Source organism: Loxodonta africana, chromosome 23 (genome assembly GCF_030014295.1).
Source record: "Loxodonta africana isolate mLoxAfr1 chromosome 23, mLoxAfr1.hap2, whole genome shotgun sequence".
NCBI classification, from domain to species: Eukaryota; Metazoa; Chordata; class Mammalia; order Proboscidea; family Elephantidae; genus Loxodonta; species Loxodonta africana.
In genome coordinates this window covers 59,026,005-59,049,727 of record NC_087364.1, presented here as the reverse complement: position 1 = coordinate 59,049,727, position 23,723 = coordinate 59,026,005, and the positions used below count along the sequence as shown (strand labels likewise).

Here is a 23,723-nt window from a genome sequence, read left to right as displayed (position 1 = left end):
CTGCTTCAGCTCATTGGGAATCGGATGGAAGGTACGGGGCGGGGGGAGGGGGGGCTGTGGGGGGCAGGAAAGGAGACCTTTGGGACATCCGGAAATGGATACTTTTAAATTTTGAAATCAGACCAGAGTCCAAATTCCAGTTCTGGCCCAGTGACTTTTTGGCCTCTCACGGCCTCAGTTTCCTCATCTGTGAAACGGGAATATTAACACAGCCTGCACAGGTTATAAGGATTTCATACCTATAAAGCCTTCGTTTGGGGTACTGGAGACATTTGTCCAATGATTACTTTAACTTTTTATTTTTACCGTCAGTTTGTCTGGAAGCACACCAGTTTTGTGACAGGCGGGATTCACACTCAAACTCCCTGTGTTCAACAAGTCTGTGGTGGGGACTTCATCAAAAACCAGAGCCAGACCTGAGCACTGACCCCATCCAGTCAATCCATCATCAACAAGTCTGCCAGAAATGTCACCTCCCAGCTAGGAGTGCGGATGAAAACGCCAATTTCAGAGCTGGGGGGTGGGGGAGGAGGAGGAGGTCTAATGAAAGTTGACACCAGGAGGCTTCCTCCCAAGCTGCCCCCTCTGGGAGACACTGGCAAAGCCCTGCTCTGACCTTTGCCCTCTGCCCTTGATTTGTTTACAGACAACGGGGCAGGGGTCAGAGCCTGAGATGGGCCAAGGGTTCAGAAAATGACAACCAGACTCAGCCAGATGTCCACATGTGTCAGGGAGAAGCGTGTTAAACAACTCTTGGAGCATAAATACGTGCTGGGGAAAGGCTACCAGGTCAGGAAGGGCGAGAAATAGCCAACTTGCGTGGCCAGAGCGGCCACCAGAGCTGTTCTGTTTAACCGCAGTTTGCCAAGGAGGAGTGGAAGCTGCCTGGGGGTTCAGTGTCGCGGGGTACCTGAGGAGGACATGGCCGGCCCTTTTCTCCAAGGAGTCCACAGTCCAGCTGGAAAGATAGGACGGGTACTCCAGAACATTAAAATCACAGTTTAGGAGAGTATATGATTACAAGTCAAAATGAATAATAACCAGTCTAGTTGTGGGTCGGCTCCGACTCATGGTGACCCCACATACAGAACGAAATGTTGCCTAGTCCTCCCCAGATACCCTTCTAACTTAGAACTTAAGTCACCCCCGACGTTCAGCTTTCAGCCAAAGATTAAAAAACAAAACTCATTGCCATTAAGTTGATTCCAACTCATAGTAACCCTATGGGACAAAACAGAACTGCCCCATTGGGCTTCCAAGGAGTGGCTGGTGGATTCATTCAAACTGCCAGCCCTTTGGTTAGCAGCCGAGCTCTCAACCACTGTGTCACCAGGGCTCCAGCCAAAGATTAGACAGGCCTGTAAAACAAACAATAACACCCGTGAGGAATGTGCTCCTTAGATCAATCAAGTATATGAGACCAAATGGGCAACATCTGTCCAAAAGCAGCGATGAGAGGACAGGAAAACTAGATGAATGGAAACAGGGAATCCAGGGTGGAAAGGGGGAGAGTGCAGACACACTGCAGGGATTGCATCCAATGTCACGAAGCAATTTGTATATAAATTTTTGAATGAGAAACTAATTTGTTCTGTAAATTTGCACATAAAATACAATAATAAAAAAAAGCGTTGCCCAGTTCCACGCCATCTTCATGATCACTCACATGTACAAGATGAGCCCATTGTTGTTGCCACTGTGTATTTTGCTTTTGTTTTTTGTTGTGTTGTTGGCTTGTGACTTTGGAGAGACTCCATCTGTTACAGAGTGGAACCACTCCATAGGATTTTCTTGGCTGTAATCTGTACGGAAGCAAATCTCCAGGCCTGTTCCACAGTGCCGCTGAGTAGATCGAAAAACAGCCAACCTTTTGGCTATCAGCCAAGTGCAAACTGTTTTTGCCACCCAGAGACCTTGCCACTGTGTACTTCGAGTGCCTTCCAACTTAGTTGGTTCATCTTCCTGCACTACATTTGGCAATATTCTGTTGTGACGCATAAGGTTTTCATTGGCTATCGGAAATAGATCACCAGACCCTTCTTCCTAGTCTATCTTAGTCTGGAAGCGCCACTGAAACCCGACCAGCATGGGTTATCTTGCTGGTATCTGAAATACTGGTGGCACAGCTTCTAGCATTGAGGCAACACGCAAGCCACTACAGTATGACAAACTGACATACCAAAACCAAAAACCAAACCCAGTGCCATCAAGTTGATTCCAACTCATAGCGATCCTATATGACAGAGTAGAACTGCCCTACAGAATTTCCAAGGAGCGCCTGGTGGATTCGAACTGCCGACCCTTTGGTTAGCAGCTGTAGCACTTAACCACTATGCCACCAGGGTTTCCAACTGACATACGGGTGGTGGAAAACGAATAATGTTATTGTTAGGTGCCGTCGAGTCAGCTCCAACTCATATCGACGCTTTGCACAACAGAACAAAACACTGCCTGGTCCTGCGCCATCCTCAAGCAATTGTTGTAATGCTTGAGTCCATTGTTGCTGTCACTGTGTCAATCCATCTCTTTGAAGGTCCTCCTCTTTTTCGCTGACCCTCTACAGTGCTCTATAAAATAGTGTCCAAATTACCTGGGGCCTTACCATTTACAAAGGGCTTCCACAGTTATTTAATTTCATCCCTGTAACAACCATCTTTCCCATTTCGCCCACAAGGAAATGGAGGCTCAGCAGGTTCGGGGACTTGCCCCAGCTCACAGAACCGGCAAGGAGCCCCATCGCTCCTCAATCCTGGCTGTCCTGAGCTGGCATGCCACCTCCATGCCTTGCCCCTCCTCCCAGGGCTCCCGGCCCCTGAGCTCCCCAGGCCCACTACTCCTCCACATTCCTGGCATACCTCCACGTGGGACTCCAACATTCTCCAAAGTTTCCTGGTTGTGCGGCTCCACTCCCTTTGGACCAGAACCTGGGCTGAATCTCCTTTCTATAACCACCTGCCTCGAGTTAGGTCCGGCAGTAACTCAGGTGAGAGCTGACCCTCCTCAGGGTGCTGGCCTCAGGAATAGTCCCATGATGGAATCAGTGACCTGAGACCTCTGTGTTAGGTTTCCCAGTCCTCCCCAGCATCGTTCAAGCAGCACTGCCCACTAGAGCTTTCTGTGACGGTGGAAATGTCCTATATCTGCACTGTCTAATAGGGATCCCTAGTGGTGCAGTGGTTAAGAGTTAAGAGCTACGGCTGCTAACCAAAACATCAGGAGTTTGAATCTACCAGCTGCTCCTTGGAAACCCTATGGGGTAGTTCTATTCTGTCCTATAGGGTCGCTATGAGTTGGAATAGAGTCCACAGCAATGAGTTTTATATATAAGCAAAATTAGATAAATTAAAAAAAATAACTTTCTCTTAACAGTGTAACAACTAGAGTCTGAAGGATGGGAAGAAGTTTCAACAACCCTGAGCCTCCAGGGTCTCACTTGCTCCTTCGCCATACCCAGCCCTACTGGCCTGCTGGCCACAGACTTGGCCTGCTCACCCTCACTGACTCCCTCTTCCCCAGGTCTTCACAAAGCTGCCTCTGCCGCCTCCTTTAGGTCCCACTCAAATGCTCCCTCCCCAGAAAAGGGGTCAGTAGCTGACGCCTCCCCAGCATATTCTCCTATTTTGTTCTTTTAATCACATTTATCTACACCTGGATTTATCACAGGTATTTATTTAGATTTTTTTTCCCCTTCTTTCTGTTTCTGTCTTTGTCAGGGTTCTCTAGAGAAACAAACAAACAAAAAAAAAACCAACCTCTAAACCAAACTCACTCTCGTCGAGCCGATTCTGGCTTATAGCGACCCTATAGGACAGAGTAGAACTGCTCCAAGGGTGGGTTTCCAAGGAGTGGCTGGTAGGTTCAAACTGCTGACCTTTTGGTTAGCAGCCAAGCTCTTACCACTGAGCCACCAGGGTGATATGTATCTATAGACAGATAGACAGACAGACAGACAGATAGATTATATATACTGTTAGTTGCTGTCAAGTTGATTCCTACGGAGAGTATAACTGCTCCACAGAGTTTTCAAGGCTGTGACTTTTCAGAAGCAGATTGCCAGGCCTATCTTCCGAGGCACCTGTAGGTGGGTTCAAATTACCAACCTTTCAGGTGGTAATTAAGCGCTTAACCATTTGTACCACCCAGGCCATGTATATGTTGTGGCTGTCGTGTGCCCCATATGGCTCCCTAAGCTGTAATCTTTACGGGAGCAGATCGCCAGGTATGTTCTCCAGCAGAGTCACTGACGGGTTTGAACCACAGACCTTTCAGTTAGCAGCCATTGCCCCACCAGGGCCCCCCTGACTACATATGCGTGTGCATATAAATAAAGACAGAGACTTACTTCAAGGAATTGGCTCACGAGATTGCGGAGAGCTGGCAAGTCCGAAATCTATAGGTGAGGTGACGGGCTGGAGACTTCTGCAGACTTGCATCCCCCAATCCAGAGTTCAGGCAGCAAGAGTGAAGAGTGTTCTGGCAAAATGTCTAGTTATAGTATGCAGGCAGAGCACAGCCTAGAGGAAACTCCTTTTTGCTCTTAAGGTCTTCAACTAACTGAGGGATGCCCACATCATAGAAGGTAAACTGCTTTACTGGAGGGCAACTGATTTACTCACACGCGATTACTTTATGAAACAGAAACTTGATTAGTGTTTGACCAAATAACAGGGCACCATAGCCTAGCCAAGAGGACACATAAAATTAACCATCGCACTGTCTCTCTTCCTAAATTGTCATCACGGTATCCTCAGGGCCTGGCACATAGTAGAGGCTCAAAAGCCATGTTGAGTGACTGGCTGACTGATAAAAACAAAAAGCCTCTTTTAGCAGCCTGTGAACTCAGAGGACCTGCCTACTCACCACTGCAGCCGGCTCCCAGCTCAGGGTCAGCATGCTGCAGGCCCTTCACAAACACCAAGCAAAAGGATGAATGACGGGTGTTATTGTCTGTCCCCACACCAGTGGGCACAATGACCTATGCACGGGGTGAGACGCAGCAGGATTGTGTGTGGGTGAGCAAACAGTATCGGCTTCTTTACGCCCACATCAAATTAGTAGCTGTGGCAGGGTGTGACTAATTTCAACTTACTATTCCTAGCCAATTGGAAGTTTCTAGGATTCCCTTCCCTGAAGTTTCAGTGAGAAGCTGGAACATTCTTTTAGCCTTGTGCAGATGCTATGGGAAGTGGGCGCTCTTTCCCTAGCCCTCGTCCTCCACCCAACTGCTCAGTGTATTTTCATCTCGTGGTGGACTCTGAGTTATCCAGCCATTCATCCAACAAACGCTTAGTGCCAGGTGGTGAGGACACAAGGGCAAACAGGACTGCCCACCCCTGCCCGTGGGGAAGGAGGCAGCCACCCAGGAGGACTTGTGACTGTACCATGTGACCTCGAGGGTGTAGAAGTGTCACGCAGAACCGAAGCAAAAAGACTGAGGGTAGGCAGTGCTCCTGTACAATGCCCCAGTCCCCCCTCCCCGGAGGACCTCTTCAGGATGCCCCAGGAAGAAAAAAGTGGTGTAAGGCCACCTTTCCAAACTGGGGCACGAAACAAAGACACTTAGGCTGCACTGATGCATTTTCCCATTGGAAAAGGGAGATGGCTGTTGTACCCTGCTGCACTCCTGTTTCCTTGGTGGTGGAGCTGATGAAAGTGACCTTCAGGTCCCCCAGGCCTGTTCCAGCTAAGACTGGGAGGCCAATGCCTGCTTCTGCACTGGACTGGATTCCTGACTAGTTCCTGCAAATCTGAGCCTCCCCTGCAGGAACCTGCACCCCCACCCACCCCAGCAGCCTCCTTCCAGCCAGGTATCCCCAGCAGCTGACTTCTGGCCAGTGCTGGGATGGTGACACGAATCAACAGGGAAGCTTGTAAAGCCCACACACATCCCAGCGTCCACTGCAAGAGTTTCTGACTCAATAGGTAGAAATGTATGTTTTTGCCAAGCTCCCTGAGGGATGCTGATGTCCAGGCAAGTGCTAAGTGGCCAATCCCATGAGTCCTACAGCCCTTCTCTTGCAAATTGAACCAATAGGCAGACCCAACCCAAAAGTAGCCAATCAGAGGGCAGGGACGGGCCGGACCCCCCTGACCTGGCCTAAGGAAATGAGCTGGGCCAACCAAAGACTCTCAGGACTTGGAACCAAGAACTGAGAAAATACCACGCCAGCTAACAGGGAGGTCGAAGCTGTAGGAGTGCAAGGCATACAGTCAGGGCCATGGTGAGCCAAAGCCAAGGGCTGCCCCAAATCATGCTGGAGCAGAAAAGAGAGAAGAGGTAGTGGATGAGTGGGAAGGGGGCCTGGAGCAGACAGGCAGTTGAGGCAGCAATGGGATGCCTGAGTGCTTTCCTGTTCCTGACCCGCCCAGTCCTCATACAGCCTTACACTCACCCCCTTTCCTGAGGTACCTTGGGTCTTCTGGGTTCCGGACTTCCGAAGAAGCCTGGCTAAACATCCCACTCCACCTCTCAGCTCCCGGCCCCTGACCTGGCCTCTGTGAGCCCTATGACCAGCCGTCAGTGTGACTCTGGCGACCGACTCCAGCTGCAGCCACTCAGGGAGTTGAACAGGCTTCCTCAGAGCCCTCCTGGAGAGGCTGGCTGCCCAGATATTGAGCGGAGAGCTGTTGTCCACCGCAGGAAACACCAGAAGCAAACCTGCTTTCACCCCGGGACATCCTGGCAGAATGCATTTTGAGGGAGAAACATCAACAAATAGGGCAAGATCTGGACCGCAGGTCAAAGTCTATCAAACATTAACTTGGAGGCATCTAGCTAAATGACTCGAGAGTCAGGACAATGGCATCTTTGCTGGCACCTCAGGCCTCCGGCTGTTCCCCAGTTGGGTCACAGTCCTGGGAGGCTGCAGGATGGAGAGACACCAGGTGCCTGTCAAGTGTGGTCCCAGGGGCGGGTGACGGGGCAGCCTGTGCTCCCAGGGCTCTCAGCAGGCGGTTCTCGATGCTCCGGCTGGAAGCTCTAGCTGGAAGCTCTATTTATAGAAAGCGGCCGCCCTGTAGGATGAAGAGCCGGGGTGAGAAGCAGCAGCAGTATTTTCCAAGCTCATGCTGGCTCGGCTTAATTTCACCCTGAGCAAATAAATCATTAAGGAGGCACTGAGTCCTGGAGGGTCTGATGAAGAAGTGCTATTAAACGGCACAGCCTTCGCTTGAATTATGGAAGGCCTCCGAAACGCAGCCTTATTAGTGTCTGGGCTAGGTCGTAACTCCTGCTAACCGTCTCCTTGCCTTAACCAAAAGGCAAGACTGGGGGCAGGGCGGGGAGGACCAGCCGGCTCCCTGGCCACAGGCAAATAAATGCTGTGTTCAGCCTCGACAGCTGTTTGCTCTCCCAGGTCCTTTAAAGGCACCCCACTTCCCTGCAATTTGCTTCCTCTATTCATTGCTTTCCCAGCACAACCCACTTAGGATCATCACCAATTTCAAATGGATGGACTGAGAACGAATGCAGTTTGGCCATACTGTATTTACGTGCTTTTAAGTGCTGTGGCACTGAAAGCAGTCCGTGCCAGCTTTGGTAAATCCCTTTGTTAAGGGACAACCTGTTTGACCATGGGGCAGTCCACATAACCACGGGAGACTCTCCTCTGCAGCTGAAGGTCTGGATTCCAGCACCAGGATGGCCACCTTCCACTCGTGTGCCTTGAGCTGACTCTTAATTTCCCCCAGCCTCTACCTCTCTGTCTTAGTTATCTAGCGCTGCTGTAACAGAAATACCACAGTAGATGGCTTCAACCATCAGAAGTTTACTCTCTTAGAGTCTAGGAGGCCAGAAGTCCAAGTTCAGGGTGCCAGATCCAGGGGGATGGCTTTTTCTCTCTCTGTCAGCTCTGGAGGAAGGTCCTTGTCATCAATCTTCCCTTGGTCTAGAAGCTTCTCAGTGCTGGGACCCTTGGTCCAAAGGACGCACTAACCTCCTGGCTCTGCATTCTTGGTGGCATGAGGTCCCCCATTTCTCTGCTTGCTTCTCTCTTTTATATCCCAAAAGTGATTGACTCAGGATACAACCAAATCTTGTAGATTGAGTCCTGCCTCATTAATGTAACTACCTCTAATCCCACCTCATTAACATCATAGAGGCAGGATTTACAACACATAGGAAAATCACATCAGATGACAAAATGGTGGACAATCACATAATACTGGGAATCATGGCCTAGCCAAGTTGACACACGTTTTGGGGGGACACAATCCAATCCATAACAGTCTTCATGTGTGAAATGGGCTAATGGTGCCTTATCCTCATCTGTGAGGACTAAATGAGTTGGTACACAAGAAGCGCTCACTAGCGTTGGCAGGGGGCTGTGGAGGTTTAACCAGGTGATGGATTTGCAATGCTTAGCAGTGTTTGGCCTTTTCTAAGTGCTCAATCAGGGACTGTCTAACAAAGAGCTGTTTCTGTTGGCAGTAATCCCTTCCTAAACACAAGTCGTCCCCATGAGAAAACTCATGGATAATAATGTGGATTACTTGTGTACACCTCGTTGACAACTGTGGGAATTTTGGTTCCCGAGCATACAGAAGCTGAACCACTCAGAGGCTGGAGAGGATGAGAACAAGAGGGAGGTAGAGGGACTGCAGAGAGCATGGCCAGACGGTCAGGAGAGGGTAACACAAGGCCCGTGAACGGCCCCCAGGGTCAGTGAGGGAGGGGTGCGGCCGGCAGAGTCAGGCTGGTCAAGCTTTGCTGGGTGGGGTGGGGCGTGAGGGGACTGGGGTAAAACACACATCGGCACATTCCAAAATACAAATCAAACGATGCATTGCATTGGGCAAATCTGCCACAAAAGACCTTTTTAAAGTGTTAAAAAGCAAAGATGTCATTTTAAGGACTCAGGTGCCCCTGACACGGCCATGGTGTTTTCAATTGCCCACATGCATGCAAAATCTGGACAATGAATAAGGAAGACCGAAGACACCTTTGAATTCTGGTGTTGCTGAAGAATACTGAACATATCATGGACTGCTGGAAGAACGAACAAATCTGTCCTAGAAGAAGGACAACCAGAACAAACGAGGGTGGCGAGTCTTTGTTCCACGTACTTTGGACATGTTAATGAGGAGGGACCAGTCCCTGGAGAAGGACATCATGCTTGGTAAAGGAGAGGATTAGTGAAAAAGAGGAAGATCCTCAGTGAGATGGACTGACACAGTGGCTGCAACAATGGGCTCAAGCATAACAACAATTATGAGGATGGTGTAGGACCAGGCAGTGTTTTGTTCTATTGTACGTGGGGTCGCTATGAATCGGAACTTACTCGACCTAACAACAAAACAACAACACATCCCAAGGCACAGGGGAATAAGCAGATTAGCTTGGCTGCAGGATCAAAGGGGGGTTGGAGGGGTAGACAGTGGAGGCAGGGCAAGTGGCTGGGGCAGGTCCTGACTCTGGTAAGGAGAGCTGGGGCTTGGAGTGTGTTCTGTGCCAGGCCTCCAACACTGGGAACTCACTGAATCCTCACAGCCCTTAGACCCCCTGCATCAGCAGCACCAGGAACATGTGAGAATTGCAGAATCTTGGGCCCCACCCAGACCTCCTGCACCAGAATCTGCATTTTAATAAGACGTGACTGCACATTCATGTTTGAAAAGCCCTGTTGACAACAACCCTATGTGGTAAGTACCAGCACTATACCCACTTTACAGGTGAGAAGACTGAGGAACTGAGAAATTAAAATATTTATGCCCAGGGCACCCAGGTAATAAGTGGACAGAACCAGCTCTTACCTCAGGCCTCTGTGACTGTGTGAATCCCCTTGTTCTGCAGCCTGAGTGTGGTGGGGGCAGGGTCTCAGACACGTAGCAGGCCCTGGGAAACCACGAGGGGGTCTTCATGAATGTGTGTGGGGGCACATGTCTAAGCTCTGCCCAGGCTTCAAAGGCCTCCCCTCAGGAGGCCCTTCCGGCCTCTCCAACCCTCATCCATCACTCTCCTCCTGAACTACCCCTTCAAACATCTGTGTCGCTTACTGACTCCTAAACTGCTTTGAGTGCTCAGGCTCTTGTTTCTGCTGAAGTACATTTGTAAGGAAGAATGGAGGCCTGTACTTTATTTCTGGTTCTGTTGCTAGTTGGCAGGTGCCCTTGGGCAAGTCCTTCCAGCTCCTGGTCCATTAGGCTCCCCGCTGTAAAACCCGGGTCTCGCAGCAGCTGCCTGACAGCCCCAATACCTAGGGCCCTGACTGCCCTCCTGGCAGCTCCTGAAGAGTGGAGACTGTCTGCCTCTTTCCTCCACGGGTCCAGTGCCGGCCAGCCCACTGCAAGCCTAGTAACTACCTGTTCAGAGGCAGATGCTGCCCCTCAGGACCACCACCAAACCAGTGCTCATTCCTGATGAATAGATATACCATGGGCCCAGCCAGGGAGGGTACTGCTTGGCTGGGTATCCTTGCTGAATACATGCCCGCCTGGCACAGAAAAAGGCCTGAACCAGGTATTTAGCTAAAAACCTTTGACACTGCTCACAGGGAAGGCTGAATGCCCCCAAATCATTTTCAACAAACTCACAGTGGCCTTTGAACCTCAGGGGGCATTTCCATGCTGTATCTTAAAGACAAGAGTAAAAAACCTCCCCTAGCCAGCACAGTCTCATGTGAAATCCCTCAGATTTCACCACGTGGACCAAGGTTTAATAATAACAGTTACTTCCACATTTAATAACACGAACAGTAATTGTACCAATCCGTGGGAGCAGTACGAGGCGTTGGTGATTCAATGGTTGAATTCTCTCCTCCCGTGCCGGTGACCCGGGCTTGATTCCTGGCCAAAGCTCTCCATGCGCAGCCACCACCCGTCTGTTGATGGAGGCCTGTGTGTTGCCATGATGCGGAGCAGGTTTCAGCAGGGCTTTCAGACTAAGATGGGCTGGGAAGGAAGGCCTAATGAACTACTTTCAAAAATTAGCCAGTGAAAACCCTGCGAATCACAGTAGTCTGATCATGGGGATGACACAGGACCAGGCAGCATTTTGTTCCGTTGTGCATAATGTCGCCAGGAGCCAGGGTCGGTTCAGTGCAGCTGAACACCACGGGAGCAGTAATAGTTATAATGGCCAAGTTTTAAACCTACCATTTTTTTCAGTTACGTACAACGTGACCAGTCACTTTATATATATTGTCCATGATCCTGACCCCTCCTATTTTACAGATGAGGAAACTGAGGCTCAGTGGTTAAATGACTTGCTTAGGGTCATAGCTAATGAGAAGCCAAGCCCAGTGCTGGAGGACCCCTGAGCCCAGGCTCTTCCCATGAGACCAGGCTGCCGCCCCTCAGAGAGAAAAATGGCAGCAGCTTGAGGCTCCCAGTGTCTGCCACGTAAAAGTCCACTTTGGTCCACGTGACGTCCTGCTGGAGAAGCCTGGTTCCAAACGCCGCGCTCGCATTGCCAAGCCCCCTTACTGCAGGCAGGACTCCCTGGATTCAACTGTTCAAAGCTGGGCCATAGTACCTGAGTGTAGAAACTTTTTCCAGCTCCAAGTGTCTTCCTTTTGTGGCTGATGAAGGGTAGGTAGGGGTCAGTTTCTGAATATCGGGATCCTGAGTTGAAATACTCAGCCCATCACGCTGCCTTCACTTGGCCTGTGTATCGGGACAGATGGGCTGCATACACCCCACAATGAGAGGGGGAATGGGGTGTGCAGGGGTCAGTTTCCAAGGTGCAACTCACAGCCAGCCCCCTGCTGTTCCCACCAACTGTGACTCAGGTCTTGCCGTGGCAGCAGAGAAAAGAAAATCTATTAAGAGGATGGGAGCCCAGTACATTAGAGTGCATTTATTGAGCACCTACTACATACTCTGTTCCAATGGGTGTTATGAGGGTGGCTGAGAAGGCTAAGATGCAGCCCCCACCTCAAAGAGCCACTACCTTCGGCATTAGCAGTGGCAACAGCAGTAACAACACAGCAAAGGACACCCATAACGGGCCTATTCTGTGTAGATACGGGTGCCAGGCCAGGTGTCGTATTGTACGGATACACCCTAAGTAAGGATTGAACAGATGATACAATTCAAATGATCTTAGTCCAACAGTGTGTCTGAAGATCCCTTAAGATTAAATTCATGTGACTCTACTGTAGTTAAAACTACAAACGGAATAATTCAGAAGTCTGCACTGAGTACCCAGATGAGCTCGGGGCTGGGCACGGTGCTATCAGCAATGCAGGATAAGCCTAGTCATATGACAGCTCCCCTCCACCGCCCACCTACTATTTTCTCTGATAGTCACAGCACCTCTGCAAGGTGTGTATAATTATGTCCATTGAACAGAGAGGAACACTGAGGCTGGGGGATGTCAATGAGCCAGAAGAGGGTAGAGACGGAATTCAAATCAGAAGTCCTGATACATGCTACAACATGCATGAACACTGAAAACATCATGCTGAGTGAAAAAAGCCAGTCACAAAAGAGCAAATATTATAAGGTCTAATTTATATGAAATATCTAGAATAGGCCAATGTATAGAGACCAAAGATTATTGGTGGTTACCAGGCGTGGACGGGAGGGGGGGAAAGGAGGAGTCCTTGCTCAGGGGACACTGAGCTTCTGGTAAAGGTGATGGTGTGACTCGGGCATGGATGAGGGTGGTGGTTAAGCGACAGCACAAACACAATGTCACTGAACTGTACACGCGAAGATGGTTGAAATGTCAAATGTTTTGTTACGTATATATTTACTGCAATTCAAAAAGAAAGAAAAGGTTTATTCTCAAAGACTGGCAACTGCTGAAATGTCAAAAAATAGAGGCGTCTGAACAATTAAATTATGATACAACCACACCATGGAAAACTATGGAGCTGTTAAAAAAGAACAAGGCAACGCTATTCCGACACTGAACACTTGCTGCAACTTGCTCAGAGGGAAATGAGATGCACAGCAGTGTTTACAGTATGATCACACTTGTGTCCAAAAATCCATCATGAATATCTCTGCAAGGACACCCAAGACCCTGCTGGTGGTAGTTTCTGGACAGGGGAATTGGGGTCCGAGGGTTGGGGTAGGAGTAGGTATACCCTTCTGTGGTATTTAAACCTACCACATGCACAGCTTACATTTTAAAAATACACGCCTATTTTTAAGTTCCTTACTCTTCCTGCTTCCCATCAAGCTCCTCCTGGGCCCCACTTCGGGAGAGAAAAAGCACATATGTGGAAAAAGGAGTGAACAGGGAGGACTCAGCACTGAGCTGATGGTGTGCCCTGAGCTGAGGGATGGGGGTGAGCGTGGGTCAGGGTGGAGTGACAGACAAGGGGTGGAGGGACCACAAGGCTGGTGGGGTATCTTCCTAGACCTGGGTCAGAGGGAAGAGGAGCCTGTCCAGCTGTCGGGGAGGCTGGGAGGATCATGCTGCCCCGGAGATGCATGCAGGTCAGGGCAGGCAGGAAGGGCACGTGCTTAGCACAGGCCTGGGGGACGGCGCTGGCAAGGGGGTGGTGTCCTTGCAGTCCTCCTGGTTGAAAACTCTCTCTGGCCTCCATCAATACCAGAAGCCTTGGCTGGCCACCAGCCTCCTCTGCTGAGCATTGCTCCAATAAATACTTGTTGGCAGATCGATTAAACCATCTAGGAATGACATCTGGAAATACAGCGTACCAGGCTCGATGCAGGTGGACAACCCTCTCTGCAACTTAGGCCTGGTATTTGTCTATGGGATCTTTCCCCCCTGGTAGCTCCAGGGGTACAAGAGAAGCTTGGCCCCGCTGAACGGCATGGCTGGAGGGTAGCCTGCGCTGGAGAGTAATCTTCCCCAAGACTGGGCATTGCTGACTCAGTGCCAGCCCTGACAGAAAGACCTGAGGCAGGACGAGGGCTCTGCCCTGTCTCAAACCTTCATGCTTCTTACCACAGGCTCCATGGATGGAAGTAGAGGCAGTAGAGTCAGATGAAAACAAGGTGACCTGGGTCGGTATCCTAGCTATGGACATGTTACACAAACTTCTGGAACCTTGGCTTCCCCATCTGTGAGTTGGAGATAGAAATATTTACCTTGCAGGAAGGAGTCCCTGGGTGGCACAAACGGTTAAACACTGGACCACTAACTGAAGGTTGGAGGTTCAAACTCACCTGGAGATGCCTCGGAACACAGGCCTGATGATCTGCTTCTGAAAGGTCACAGGCGCATGAGGTCGCCATGAATCGGAATTGACTTGACGGTAACTAACAATAGCGACAATCTCATAGGGCTGTTGGGAGGTTGAATGAACATATGCATTCAACACAGAGCCTGGCGCATAGTAGGTACTCAAAAAAATATTAGTGTTACCCTCTAGCCAAAGTGGAAGAAGAGGTACCTGCACTTCTTGTGTGGAGAGGTATTTGGCTCAGTGTCTCCAGCCCCACATTCCCCTGCCCTGTGCCCACTCAATACAACCTTCACAGACTCCACCTGGCCTGCTGGGCCCAGGCCAGATAAAAAAAAAGAAATGGGCAGAGGTGTTAGCCAGCTGGATGGCTGCAAAGGGATGGAAGGCCAGGAAACCTCCTAGACAGTGGCCATGGCATGAGCGGAGACGGCCAGGCCCCAGAGTTCAGTCTCAAGTCATCTATAGAGGCTGGACCTCCCCTTTCGCCAACCCCAGGGCTCCAGGGTGCCAGGCTGCATCCCCAGGGTGAGCAGGCCAGATAAAAGCTTGGAAATGGCCTTTGAGGGATCCATGGAACACAGAATGGTGGGGTGCAGCAAGGAATGGTACCAGAAGTGGCAGCCTTGCAGCTGTCCTCAGACACCCAGGGCCTACATTGTGGAAGAATGCATTCTGTTTCAATCAACTCCATTTGACAGTAGATATCTTATCGAGCCCAGGCCCTGGGGACAGGGGAAGGCTGAGAGGCTATCCCCACTTGTGATGACTTCCCTGGAGTGCAGCGGGAGAAAGGATGTGTGTTCTCTGCTTGGCTCTCGGTCTCAGGCCCCTGGTTCCCCTTCCCAAATGCTAAATGGGTCCCTCGGGAAAGACCACGCCAGTGACCACTGTCACCAGAGTGAAGTCAGCCCTCTGCACATCCTCATCATACAGATGACAGGTGGGCATCCTGCAGCTGGATGTCAATCAGCAGATCTCGAAGAGACAGAGGCCACCACACCAGAAGACCCTTAATGCCGCCTTCCAAGGTCTCTCCGGGCCAGTGCTAACAGGGACATTCAAGGGTCACAACCTCTTCACCTGGGAGGACAAGATGATCAGCCCCATTTCCCAGATTAAGAAATGTAGGACCTGTCTGTGAGGCTTGCCCAGAACCACAAAGCAAGTCCATAACAGGGCTGGGGCTGGAAGTCATGTCCTGAGAATAATAATATAAATGACAGCAATAATACCTAACACTTTCTAAATGCTTGCCCTCTGCCAGGCCCTTTACAAAGCGCTTTACCTACTTGATCCAGCAGAGCTAGAATTCAACAGTCCATGTGCTTCCCTCCCCTCTTCCCCAATTACTGTGACAAAAGCCTAGCCACAAAGGAAAGACCAGGGCTGCTGGGAGTCAAGGCTGCCTTTGTTCACTGTTGGAGCCTCAGGTCTTGGCACAGCCCCTGAGCCCCCAGACTTGGGGAAGGTTCTCATTTTATTTGTTGCATGAATAAATGAGTAAATGACTCCTAGCTAAGGGCTCCATTTCTAGCAATGCATAGCTCTTCTAGAAAAGGGCACCCACCCTTTCCCTGGCATATCCTTTTTAGGATCATCACTGTGGTGGGTGGAATTGTGTCCCCAAAAAGATATGTCCAAGTCCTAGCCCCCAGCTCCTATGACTGTGATCTTATTTGGACAAAGGGTCTTTGCAGATGTAATTCAGGGCCTTAAACTCAAGGACAAGTCCTTATGAGAGAGGAGAAGGGACACAGACAGAGACACAGAGAGAAGGTGATGCGAAGAGGAAGGCAGAGATTGGAGTTACACAGCTACAGAGCCAAGAAATGCCAAGGATTGCCAGCTGCCTCCAGAAGCTAAGAGAGAGGCATGAGATGGACTCTCCCTCCAAGACTCCAGAAGCAACTAACCCAGCTGACACCTTGGTTTCTGTGACGAACTAAATTTCTGGTGTTTTAAGCTACCACGTTGTGGTACTCTGTTATGGCAGCCCTCTTGTTGTTGTTGTTAGGTGCTGTTGAGTCAGTTCTGACTCATAGCGACCCTAGAGTAACACTGCCCTATAGGGTTTCCAAGGAGCAGTTGATGGATTTGAACTGTCGAGCTTTTCGTTAGCAGCCAAGCTCTTAACCATGGCATCACCAGGGCTCCTAGGTAGCCCTAGGAAATGAATACAGTCACGCTGACCACGAGACCTCAGTTCTGTCCTGCACCAGCTCCTGCTCACAGGCTCCACCTCATCATGACTCTCCATGTCCTGGTTTTCTTCCCCCGCAACCCCTCAGTCTCCTCCCACTCTCCGCTCCTCCAGGAGGCCAGTCCTGAGCCTTGACGCCCATTCTGTGGAGCGAGGTCCTGTTCCGAGGGCAGAAAGGAGGCAGAACTGGCCCAGGCAGCAGGAAGCAGGGTAAGGAGTGGTGCTGCCCTAAGTTTGATCCAGCTCCGCCACACTAGCTAGCTGTGTGGCCCTGGGGAAATTCTGCACTTTTCTAAGACTCAGTGTCCTCATCTATAAAATGGGGATAATAACAATAACATCGCCTCAAGTTTCTTGTGTAAGTTTAAAAAAGTAAAGTGAATAAAACACGCAGCTCAGGGCACAGAACATAGGCAGCAGTCAACAAAAAATGCAATTATTATGACCCCAAAACCAAAGCTGCTCGGGACTCCGAGCCTACTTGTCCCTGTCCAGGGCTCCTCTCCACTCCTGTGTCAGTCACATACCACTCACCACCGAAGAACTCCAAGCCACCAGATAAGGCCTCTCGGTCAGCCCACCCTGGCTGCCAGAGAAGCCAAGGAGCAACTCACCAGAAGCCAGCCCAGAGAAGCAGATTCCAAGGGTTAGCTTACTCCAGGAGCTTGGACCTCACAGTAGTGGGATATTTGCAGTGACGTTCTCCTGTTGGCAATCAAGTCATCAAGTGTGTCTGATTCATGGCCACCGCTGAGGCTGTCTTGATGCAACTTAGCTTTTCAGAACACCCTATGGAGCTCTGTGCTGAGCCAAGAGCTGTGAGGAACAATGCAGGAGAAGAGGGGCGGAAGCAGCTCAGGGCCTCACGCAAACTTGCTGCAGAGGCCAGGGACCAGCTGGTTTGCAGCATGGCCGACTGGAGGCAAAGCTTCTCCTTGTGCATTCTCTCCCTGCCTGGTCTCTCACCGCTTCCACAAGGTGCCCACTGCGCCAGCCTTCTCAGTTTGAATCTTGGCTCCACCAGTTACTAGCTGTGTGACCTTGAGCAACTCACTCATGTTCTCTGTGCCTCAATTTCTTCATCATAAAATGAAGATGATGATATGGGTAATTAGCTCAAAGAGCTGTCACAAGAATTCAATGAGTTAACATTTGTAAAGTGCTTAGAACAGAAGCCAGCATAAGTGCTAGTTGTTGTTATTATTATTTGGGCCCCAGACCCAGTCCTCTGGAGACAGTTTGCCCATTTGCCTGGCCTTGGCTCTGTGCTTCTCAGGTTGACTCAGATGGCAGGGCCCCAGACGTACTGCAGCTCTTTGCAGTAAACCTGGAGATGCTGAGCTGTTTCACTCCATGGCAGAGCCTGAGAGCAATTCCACCTGTGCAAGTTTCCACAATGTTACGCATTTGCAATAGGAAATCACGCCCCCAGGAGCTCTTGCCCCAACAAACACATGCTTCAGAGTTAATACATTAAGCACCTTTCTAAGTCTTGCTCTCTCAGTCATAAATATTCAAAAACTGAGAAAATGATATCTACTAACTTGCTTCTCATTAAAGAAAAAATGTCTACTAATGACCCTTTGTTTTATCCACAGGTGAACCCCAGGATTTGTCCCAGCTCACCGAGCTCATCAAAGCAGTGGACAAGCAATTGCTGTGTCTGCTCCATGCTGGCAGGCTTCAGCATCTCCATTCTACAAATGAGAACACTGAGGTTGTCCATGGACTCCTGATGCATGCTGGGGCTGAGAGTCCAACCAGGTAGGTGAGGTACCCCAGGCAGAGTTCTCTCCCTCATGACCTTCTGAGGAAGGGACCCCAGAGCCCTGCCTGGTGGTGCCTGCCCAACTCCCCCAGCGACAGCCCTGCCTTTCTGCTTTCAAGCATGTTTCTGACTCCAGTTCTCCACATCCTAGTCAGGTTTGGGTCTATGGACCTTCCACCACGTCCAATGCTGGCTCAGAATTCTTTTCATCCCAGGACCCACCTTGGGTCATCTTCCCTGCCTAGGGACTCCCTGGGACCAAACCACTCCCCGCCCCAGGGATCCACTAGAGGGTTTCAGCCCAGGCCGCTGGCTGCAGGCTTCACACTATCATGGCCCTTATGCCCCTGTGAGATTCCACTCAGTCTGCCCTATGGCCCATCCTTCAGTTGGGGCTTGCCCCAGGCTGACCATAGGCCTTTCAAAGCCCAGGGAAGCGGAGTTTCCTTCTTTCTGCGATCATGCCCCTGACTAAGACAGAGAACATTACACCTTTTTGGAGAACAGGACAGTGCATATTAGACAAGCCAACCCTGTCACCAATTGGGAGATGCCATAGGCTCACATTCATATGACATCCTAGTCTTCCCTTGTCTCCCAATGGCCATTTCAGTTTCAGCCAACCTGGAAAATTATCACCAATGGGAAAGAGGATAGAACACACCAAGCCTCAGTTTCCCAACAAGCTTCTCCAACCACCTGAAGGACCAGGAGCCCAGAATGCCCATAAACATGACTACCCTTCTCCACACAGCCTCTCTGAGCAGGGGACCAAGAAGGAGACCATGGCTTGAGCAGATCCCTCTCCCATCACATACAGAGGAGGCTCTGGCTGCAGCCTCATTAGCACCTTAGTTTTGTACCTGAAAACCAAGAAACAGGTAATACCCAGGAGCATGAATCAATACCCAAGATGAAGCCTAGCTTAGGGGCCCAACTGTTGGCTCTAGTAACTCCCACTGGGTATCATTGTCAGGCTTCTAATCCCAGCTACCATATTATTACTGTCACCATGCAAGATCTCACAGCAACTATGAAGAGGACCTGACACTGCTCCATTTTAAAGATGAGTAAAGCGAGTCTTAGGGAATTGAAGAGACTCCTCAAAGACATAAAACCAATAAGCACGGGTTATGCAATTGGCTATTAGACACATCAGACCCCAGAGCCTTAATACACAAAGGCTACATCCTTTTAGCCTGATGAACAATTTCAGCAAATAAATTTTCCACTTCCATTAAATAAAAAGTTGTTGGTTTTCTCAGGCCTGGGGTTTGCCTAGTCATCAAGTCTATGAAGGTTTTGGACATCCTTCCCCAAGCGACAGTGATGACTAAACTAGGCCTTCTCAGCATACACTCATTTGTTCCTAAGTTTAACCTGTTAAACAGGTAAACAGAACAACACTTTGCCATTCAACAGCCATCTTGGCCCAACGGCCATGAAAATAAAATATGAGCAAGAAGGCCTCTAATCAGTGGAGTCACCAGGGTTGGTGTCAGCCAGTGAGGTAGCTCATGGTGTCACCCCCACCATGGACCTCCCCCATTCCAGACCATACAGAATCCTTAGTAATGTTTTTTGTACGAATGTTTATGCTTATAAACCATAATTCCCATATATCATGCCTTCTTTTCCTTTAGCTGCTGCTTCATTCTCAAAAAAGTTACTGATACAGGTTCACAAATACTAATTACCATAATATAGTACCTAAAACCAGAAAATCTGACAAAACGAGTGACTATAAAAACACTGGCAGCAAGGAAAACCACAATGCGTAATCGTAACCCGTGCAGACGAAACCACGTGGTTCGAAGCATCATTGTAACTGGGTAATGATGACAGCTAGAGTGCGTTAGAAGGTTTGAAAAGTAAATTGGCGTAGAGTTTTAGCCTCGTGGGTATACCAATACACGTTAGCTGGGCTTATGAGAAATGTTTTTGTGTTATAACTAACAACAAGGATATCTTTATAGACAGTCATTTTGGTGTCACCCTGTACAGTCTGCGCCCCTGCTCCCCCCTAGTGATGCCACTGTCTCCAATTATACCAGTGGGCTGGGCGTACCAGCCACTTTTCTGTTGGCTTTTCATCTTCAAAAACCCTCAATCCACCCTACGCTTGAGCAAATGTAAATTTTACTTGAGTAAAATCTTGTTCTTTGTTTTTTTTTCCTGGAGTATTAGTCTTCTTAGTCCCTCAACTAAGGGGGGAGCATGGGAAAAAGGGCGGCCTCAGAGGCCAGCAGACCTGGGGTGGCCCCAGCTTCCACTTTCTCTAGCTCTGCCCTTCAGTCTCCTTATCTCTGAAATAGGGATCTTGAAGCCATCTTGTTGGCTGACAACTGTATCTCTCATTTAAAATGAATAAATTGTCATCCTGGCTTTAATCAGGGCTTCTGGGAGCTTCATTAGGGGTGTGGCAGGAAGTCTGTTTTGCCTGCTGCTGGTCAGCTGACATGTGAGAGTGTGAGGGCCCAGGAGTGCGGGACTCCAGGCTCTGCTCAGCTGGGATTCCAACCAAGCCAGAGAGCTGTGAGGGCTTCTATCCAGAGGCCACCCTGCCTCCTGAGTGACTCCCTAACACCAACGACCACTACTGTCACTATGAGTTTTAAGCTGCATAGGATGGTCATGCAGACTAAACGGGAGGAGACCTTAGAGTTGTCAGGGGTCAAAACCAGCAGACTGTTGGCTTGTGTGTAGCCTGCATGGGTGTTTTGTTTGACCACACCATGTTTCCAACAGCTGCCAACTTTAAAAATTGTGATAGTTCACACAAAATCTAAATTTCTGGCTCTCTTGAAAAAAATCAGAAGATTCTACAGCCCAGAGCTCTGGTTCTCACGAAGCAATAAGCAGCTGGAGGTGAGAGGCAGCTGTTCCCTTCAACAGACAGTGTAGCCCTTGTAGTCAGCTCACCAGTGCAAGCTGGAATGTGGGTATTCAGCCTCCACATACTGTAGGTGGTCCATAAAGGATAGTTGTTATTACCATTACTTATTACCTATTGGTAACCGAAGGCCGTGGCATTCAAGTCCAGGGACTCTAGCTTCTACTTGTCACTCTCTTCCCTTTGTGACTAGCTTGGGGCTGGGCACCAGCAGACATCATTTTGTACAACCCTAATACAGACTGAAGTATTCGTAATTAGAACCAACACTCAAAGCCCTAATTAGATACCACTGCCTATGCTAAGCATTTTTGCATATATTGTCTTATTTAATCCTGACAACAGCCCTGAGCTAGATTGTGCCACTTTTGCAGATGGGAAAACTGAGGCACAAAGAGATTAAATGATTTGCCTAACAAAGGACTTGAATAGACATTGCAGCAAAAAAGATACATAAACAGCCAACAACATGAAAAGACACTCAGCATCATTAGTCATTGTTGTCGTTAGTTGCTGTCGAGTTGATTCTGACTCATAGCGACCAGGGAGATGGAAACCAAAACCGCAATGAGCTACCACTTTACTCCCACTAGGATGACTAAGATAAAACAAACAAACACACGAAACAGAAAACAACAAATGTCAGTGAAGATGTGGAGAAATTGGAACACTTACCCATTGCTGGTGGGAATACAAAACGGCACAGACGCTGTGGAAAAGTTTGGCAGTTCCTCAAAAAATTAAACATAGAACTGGTGTATGACCTAGTAATTCCACTCGTAGGTATATACTCAAGAGATCTGAGAACAGCTGCACAGACACATAGTCACCAGTGCTCATGGCAGCACTATTCACAATAGTCATAAGGTATAAACAACCCAAGTGTTCATCAGCAGATGAATGGATAAACAAAATGTGGTAGATACACACAATGGAATATTACTTAGCCATGAAGAGAAACGACGTCGTAATACAGCCTACAACATGGATGAACCTTGAAAACATTATGCTGAGTGAAATAAGTCAATTACAAAAGGACAAATACTGTATGGCCTCACTTACATGAAATAACAAGAACAGGCAAATGTAGAGATGAGAATTGACTAGTGGTTACTAAGGATGAGAAAGGGAGGAAAAGGAGGAGTCGTTGTTTAGGAAGCAGCGAGTTTCTGTTTACCGCGATGGGAAATTTGGCAGTGATTATTGGCAAGGGTTGCACACGATTCACGCCATCGGTATCACTCAATTTTACGTGTGGAAAATGTTGACAAATGTTGTGTTATATATATTTTTACAACCATGAAATAAAATAATTTACTTCAGATCACTAAGCCAGGAAAGGAAAATCAGAATTCAAACCCAGGACCCTGGACCCAGAGTCCTACTCTCAGGATCACCCCAAGTGCTGATGGGGGGCGGGGCCTCCCCTGCTTCTCGCCCCGCTCCCCTGACTCCCCAGTGGACCCCCAGCCTCTGCAAGCCCCTGTCCCACCACCAGGCACACTTACGGTCAAGGCCGTTGATGTAGCGCATGGTGACTTCGCAATGGCCCCAAACGGCACTCACCACCGGGTACAGCTTCTTGCCCTTGAGGCCCCGGAAGGCCACGCCCAGGTACTGGCCATCCACGACGAAGCTGAGCGTGCCCTCATCCATGTCCAGCACGACCAGCAGCGAGTCCGGCAGGGCGAAGGCTTCGTCGGGCCCCAGGAAGGCAGGGTAGGCCACACCGGGCCGGTTCTTGCCGTCATGGTAGAGGCGGCTGCGGCCCAGGTCCCAGCCCCACGACTCGGCGTCGCTGCCCACCAGTGCCGTGTAGCCCACAGAGTGCAGGGGTGCGCGAGCCGTGGCCACACCCACGACAGCGTGGGTGCCGCGCTGCCGCGCGGGCCAGTGGATCTGCCAGGCGTGCAGGCCGCGGGCGTGGCCCACCTTGCCGCGGATGCCGTCGGTGCTCTGGGCCACCGGGTGCCGGTGGAAGGTGAGCCGGTCGTCGTCCTTGACGAAGACATTGAGCGAGCGGTCCTCGGGGTTCCACGCGTGCCGCAGCTGCACAGCCAGCCCCGCTGCCGGCATGTCCAAGAGCTGGTCCAGGCGCGCCGGCTGCCCTGGCTCTGCCCCACGCAGCTCGCGCTTGGCCGGCCGCAGCGCTGGCTCGCGCACCTCCACCGACTTGAGGCTCCCCGAGAGCTTCTGGCCCATGGTTCGCTGGGGGAGGGGGCCGCTGCAGGCCACCGCTACCTTGTGGGAGCCTCCACTCCCCGCAGCCAGGGATGGGCCACCGGACTGCGAACCGGGCTTCCGGATTGTGTACCTCCACAGCCTCTACCAGGCTGGGGCAGGGGCGCAAGCTCCTGGAAGGAAGCAGAGGACACAGGTTATAGCAGAAGCAACTGTGGCCAACTACTCATTCATCCCTTTATGCCAATGGCCTCAGCTGAGCCCTTTACATGCATTAATAATAATAATTAATGTAATAATGTCTGGTGCTTGGAGCCCTGGTGGCGCGGTGGTTAAGAGCCTGGCCGCTAACCAAGAGGTTGGCAGTTCAGATCCACCAGCCACTCCTTGGAAACCCTATGGGATAGTCCTACTCTGTCCTATAGGGTCATCATGAGTCCGAATCGACTCTATAGCAACTTTTTTTTTTTTGGTCTGGTGCCTATCTAGCACTTGCCATATGGCCATATGCTAAAAACTGTTCTAAACAATTTACATTTGTGAGCTCATTTAATTCTGAGGACCTCCCTATAAGACATA

At 49.9% G+C, this 23,723-nt stretch overlaps 1 protein-coding gene across 1 annotated transcript in view; it reads right to left on the bottom strand.

Moving 5' to 3' along the window:
* SPSB4 (splA/ryanodine receptor domain and SOCS box containing 4) overlaps positions 1–23,269 on the bottom strand; it is an 82,390-nt gene extending 59,121 nt beyond the window's left edge. Inside the window, exon 1 of the mRNA XM_003416178.4 lies at positions 22,472–23,269. Coding sequence (XP_003416226.2) covers positions 22,472–23,165 — 694 coding nt within the window. The 5' untranslated portion in view covers positions 23,166–23,269. The remainder of the gene's footprint in view (positions 1–22,471) is intronic.
* Positions 23,270–23,723: the final 454 nt, after the last annotated feature.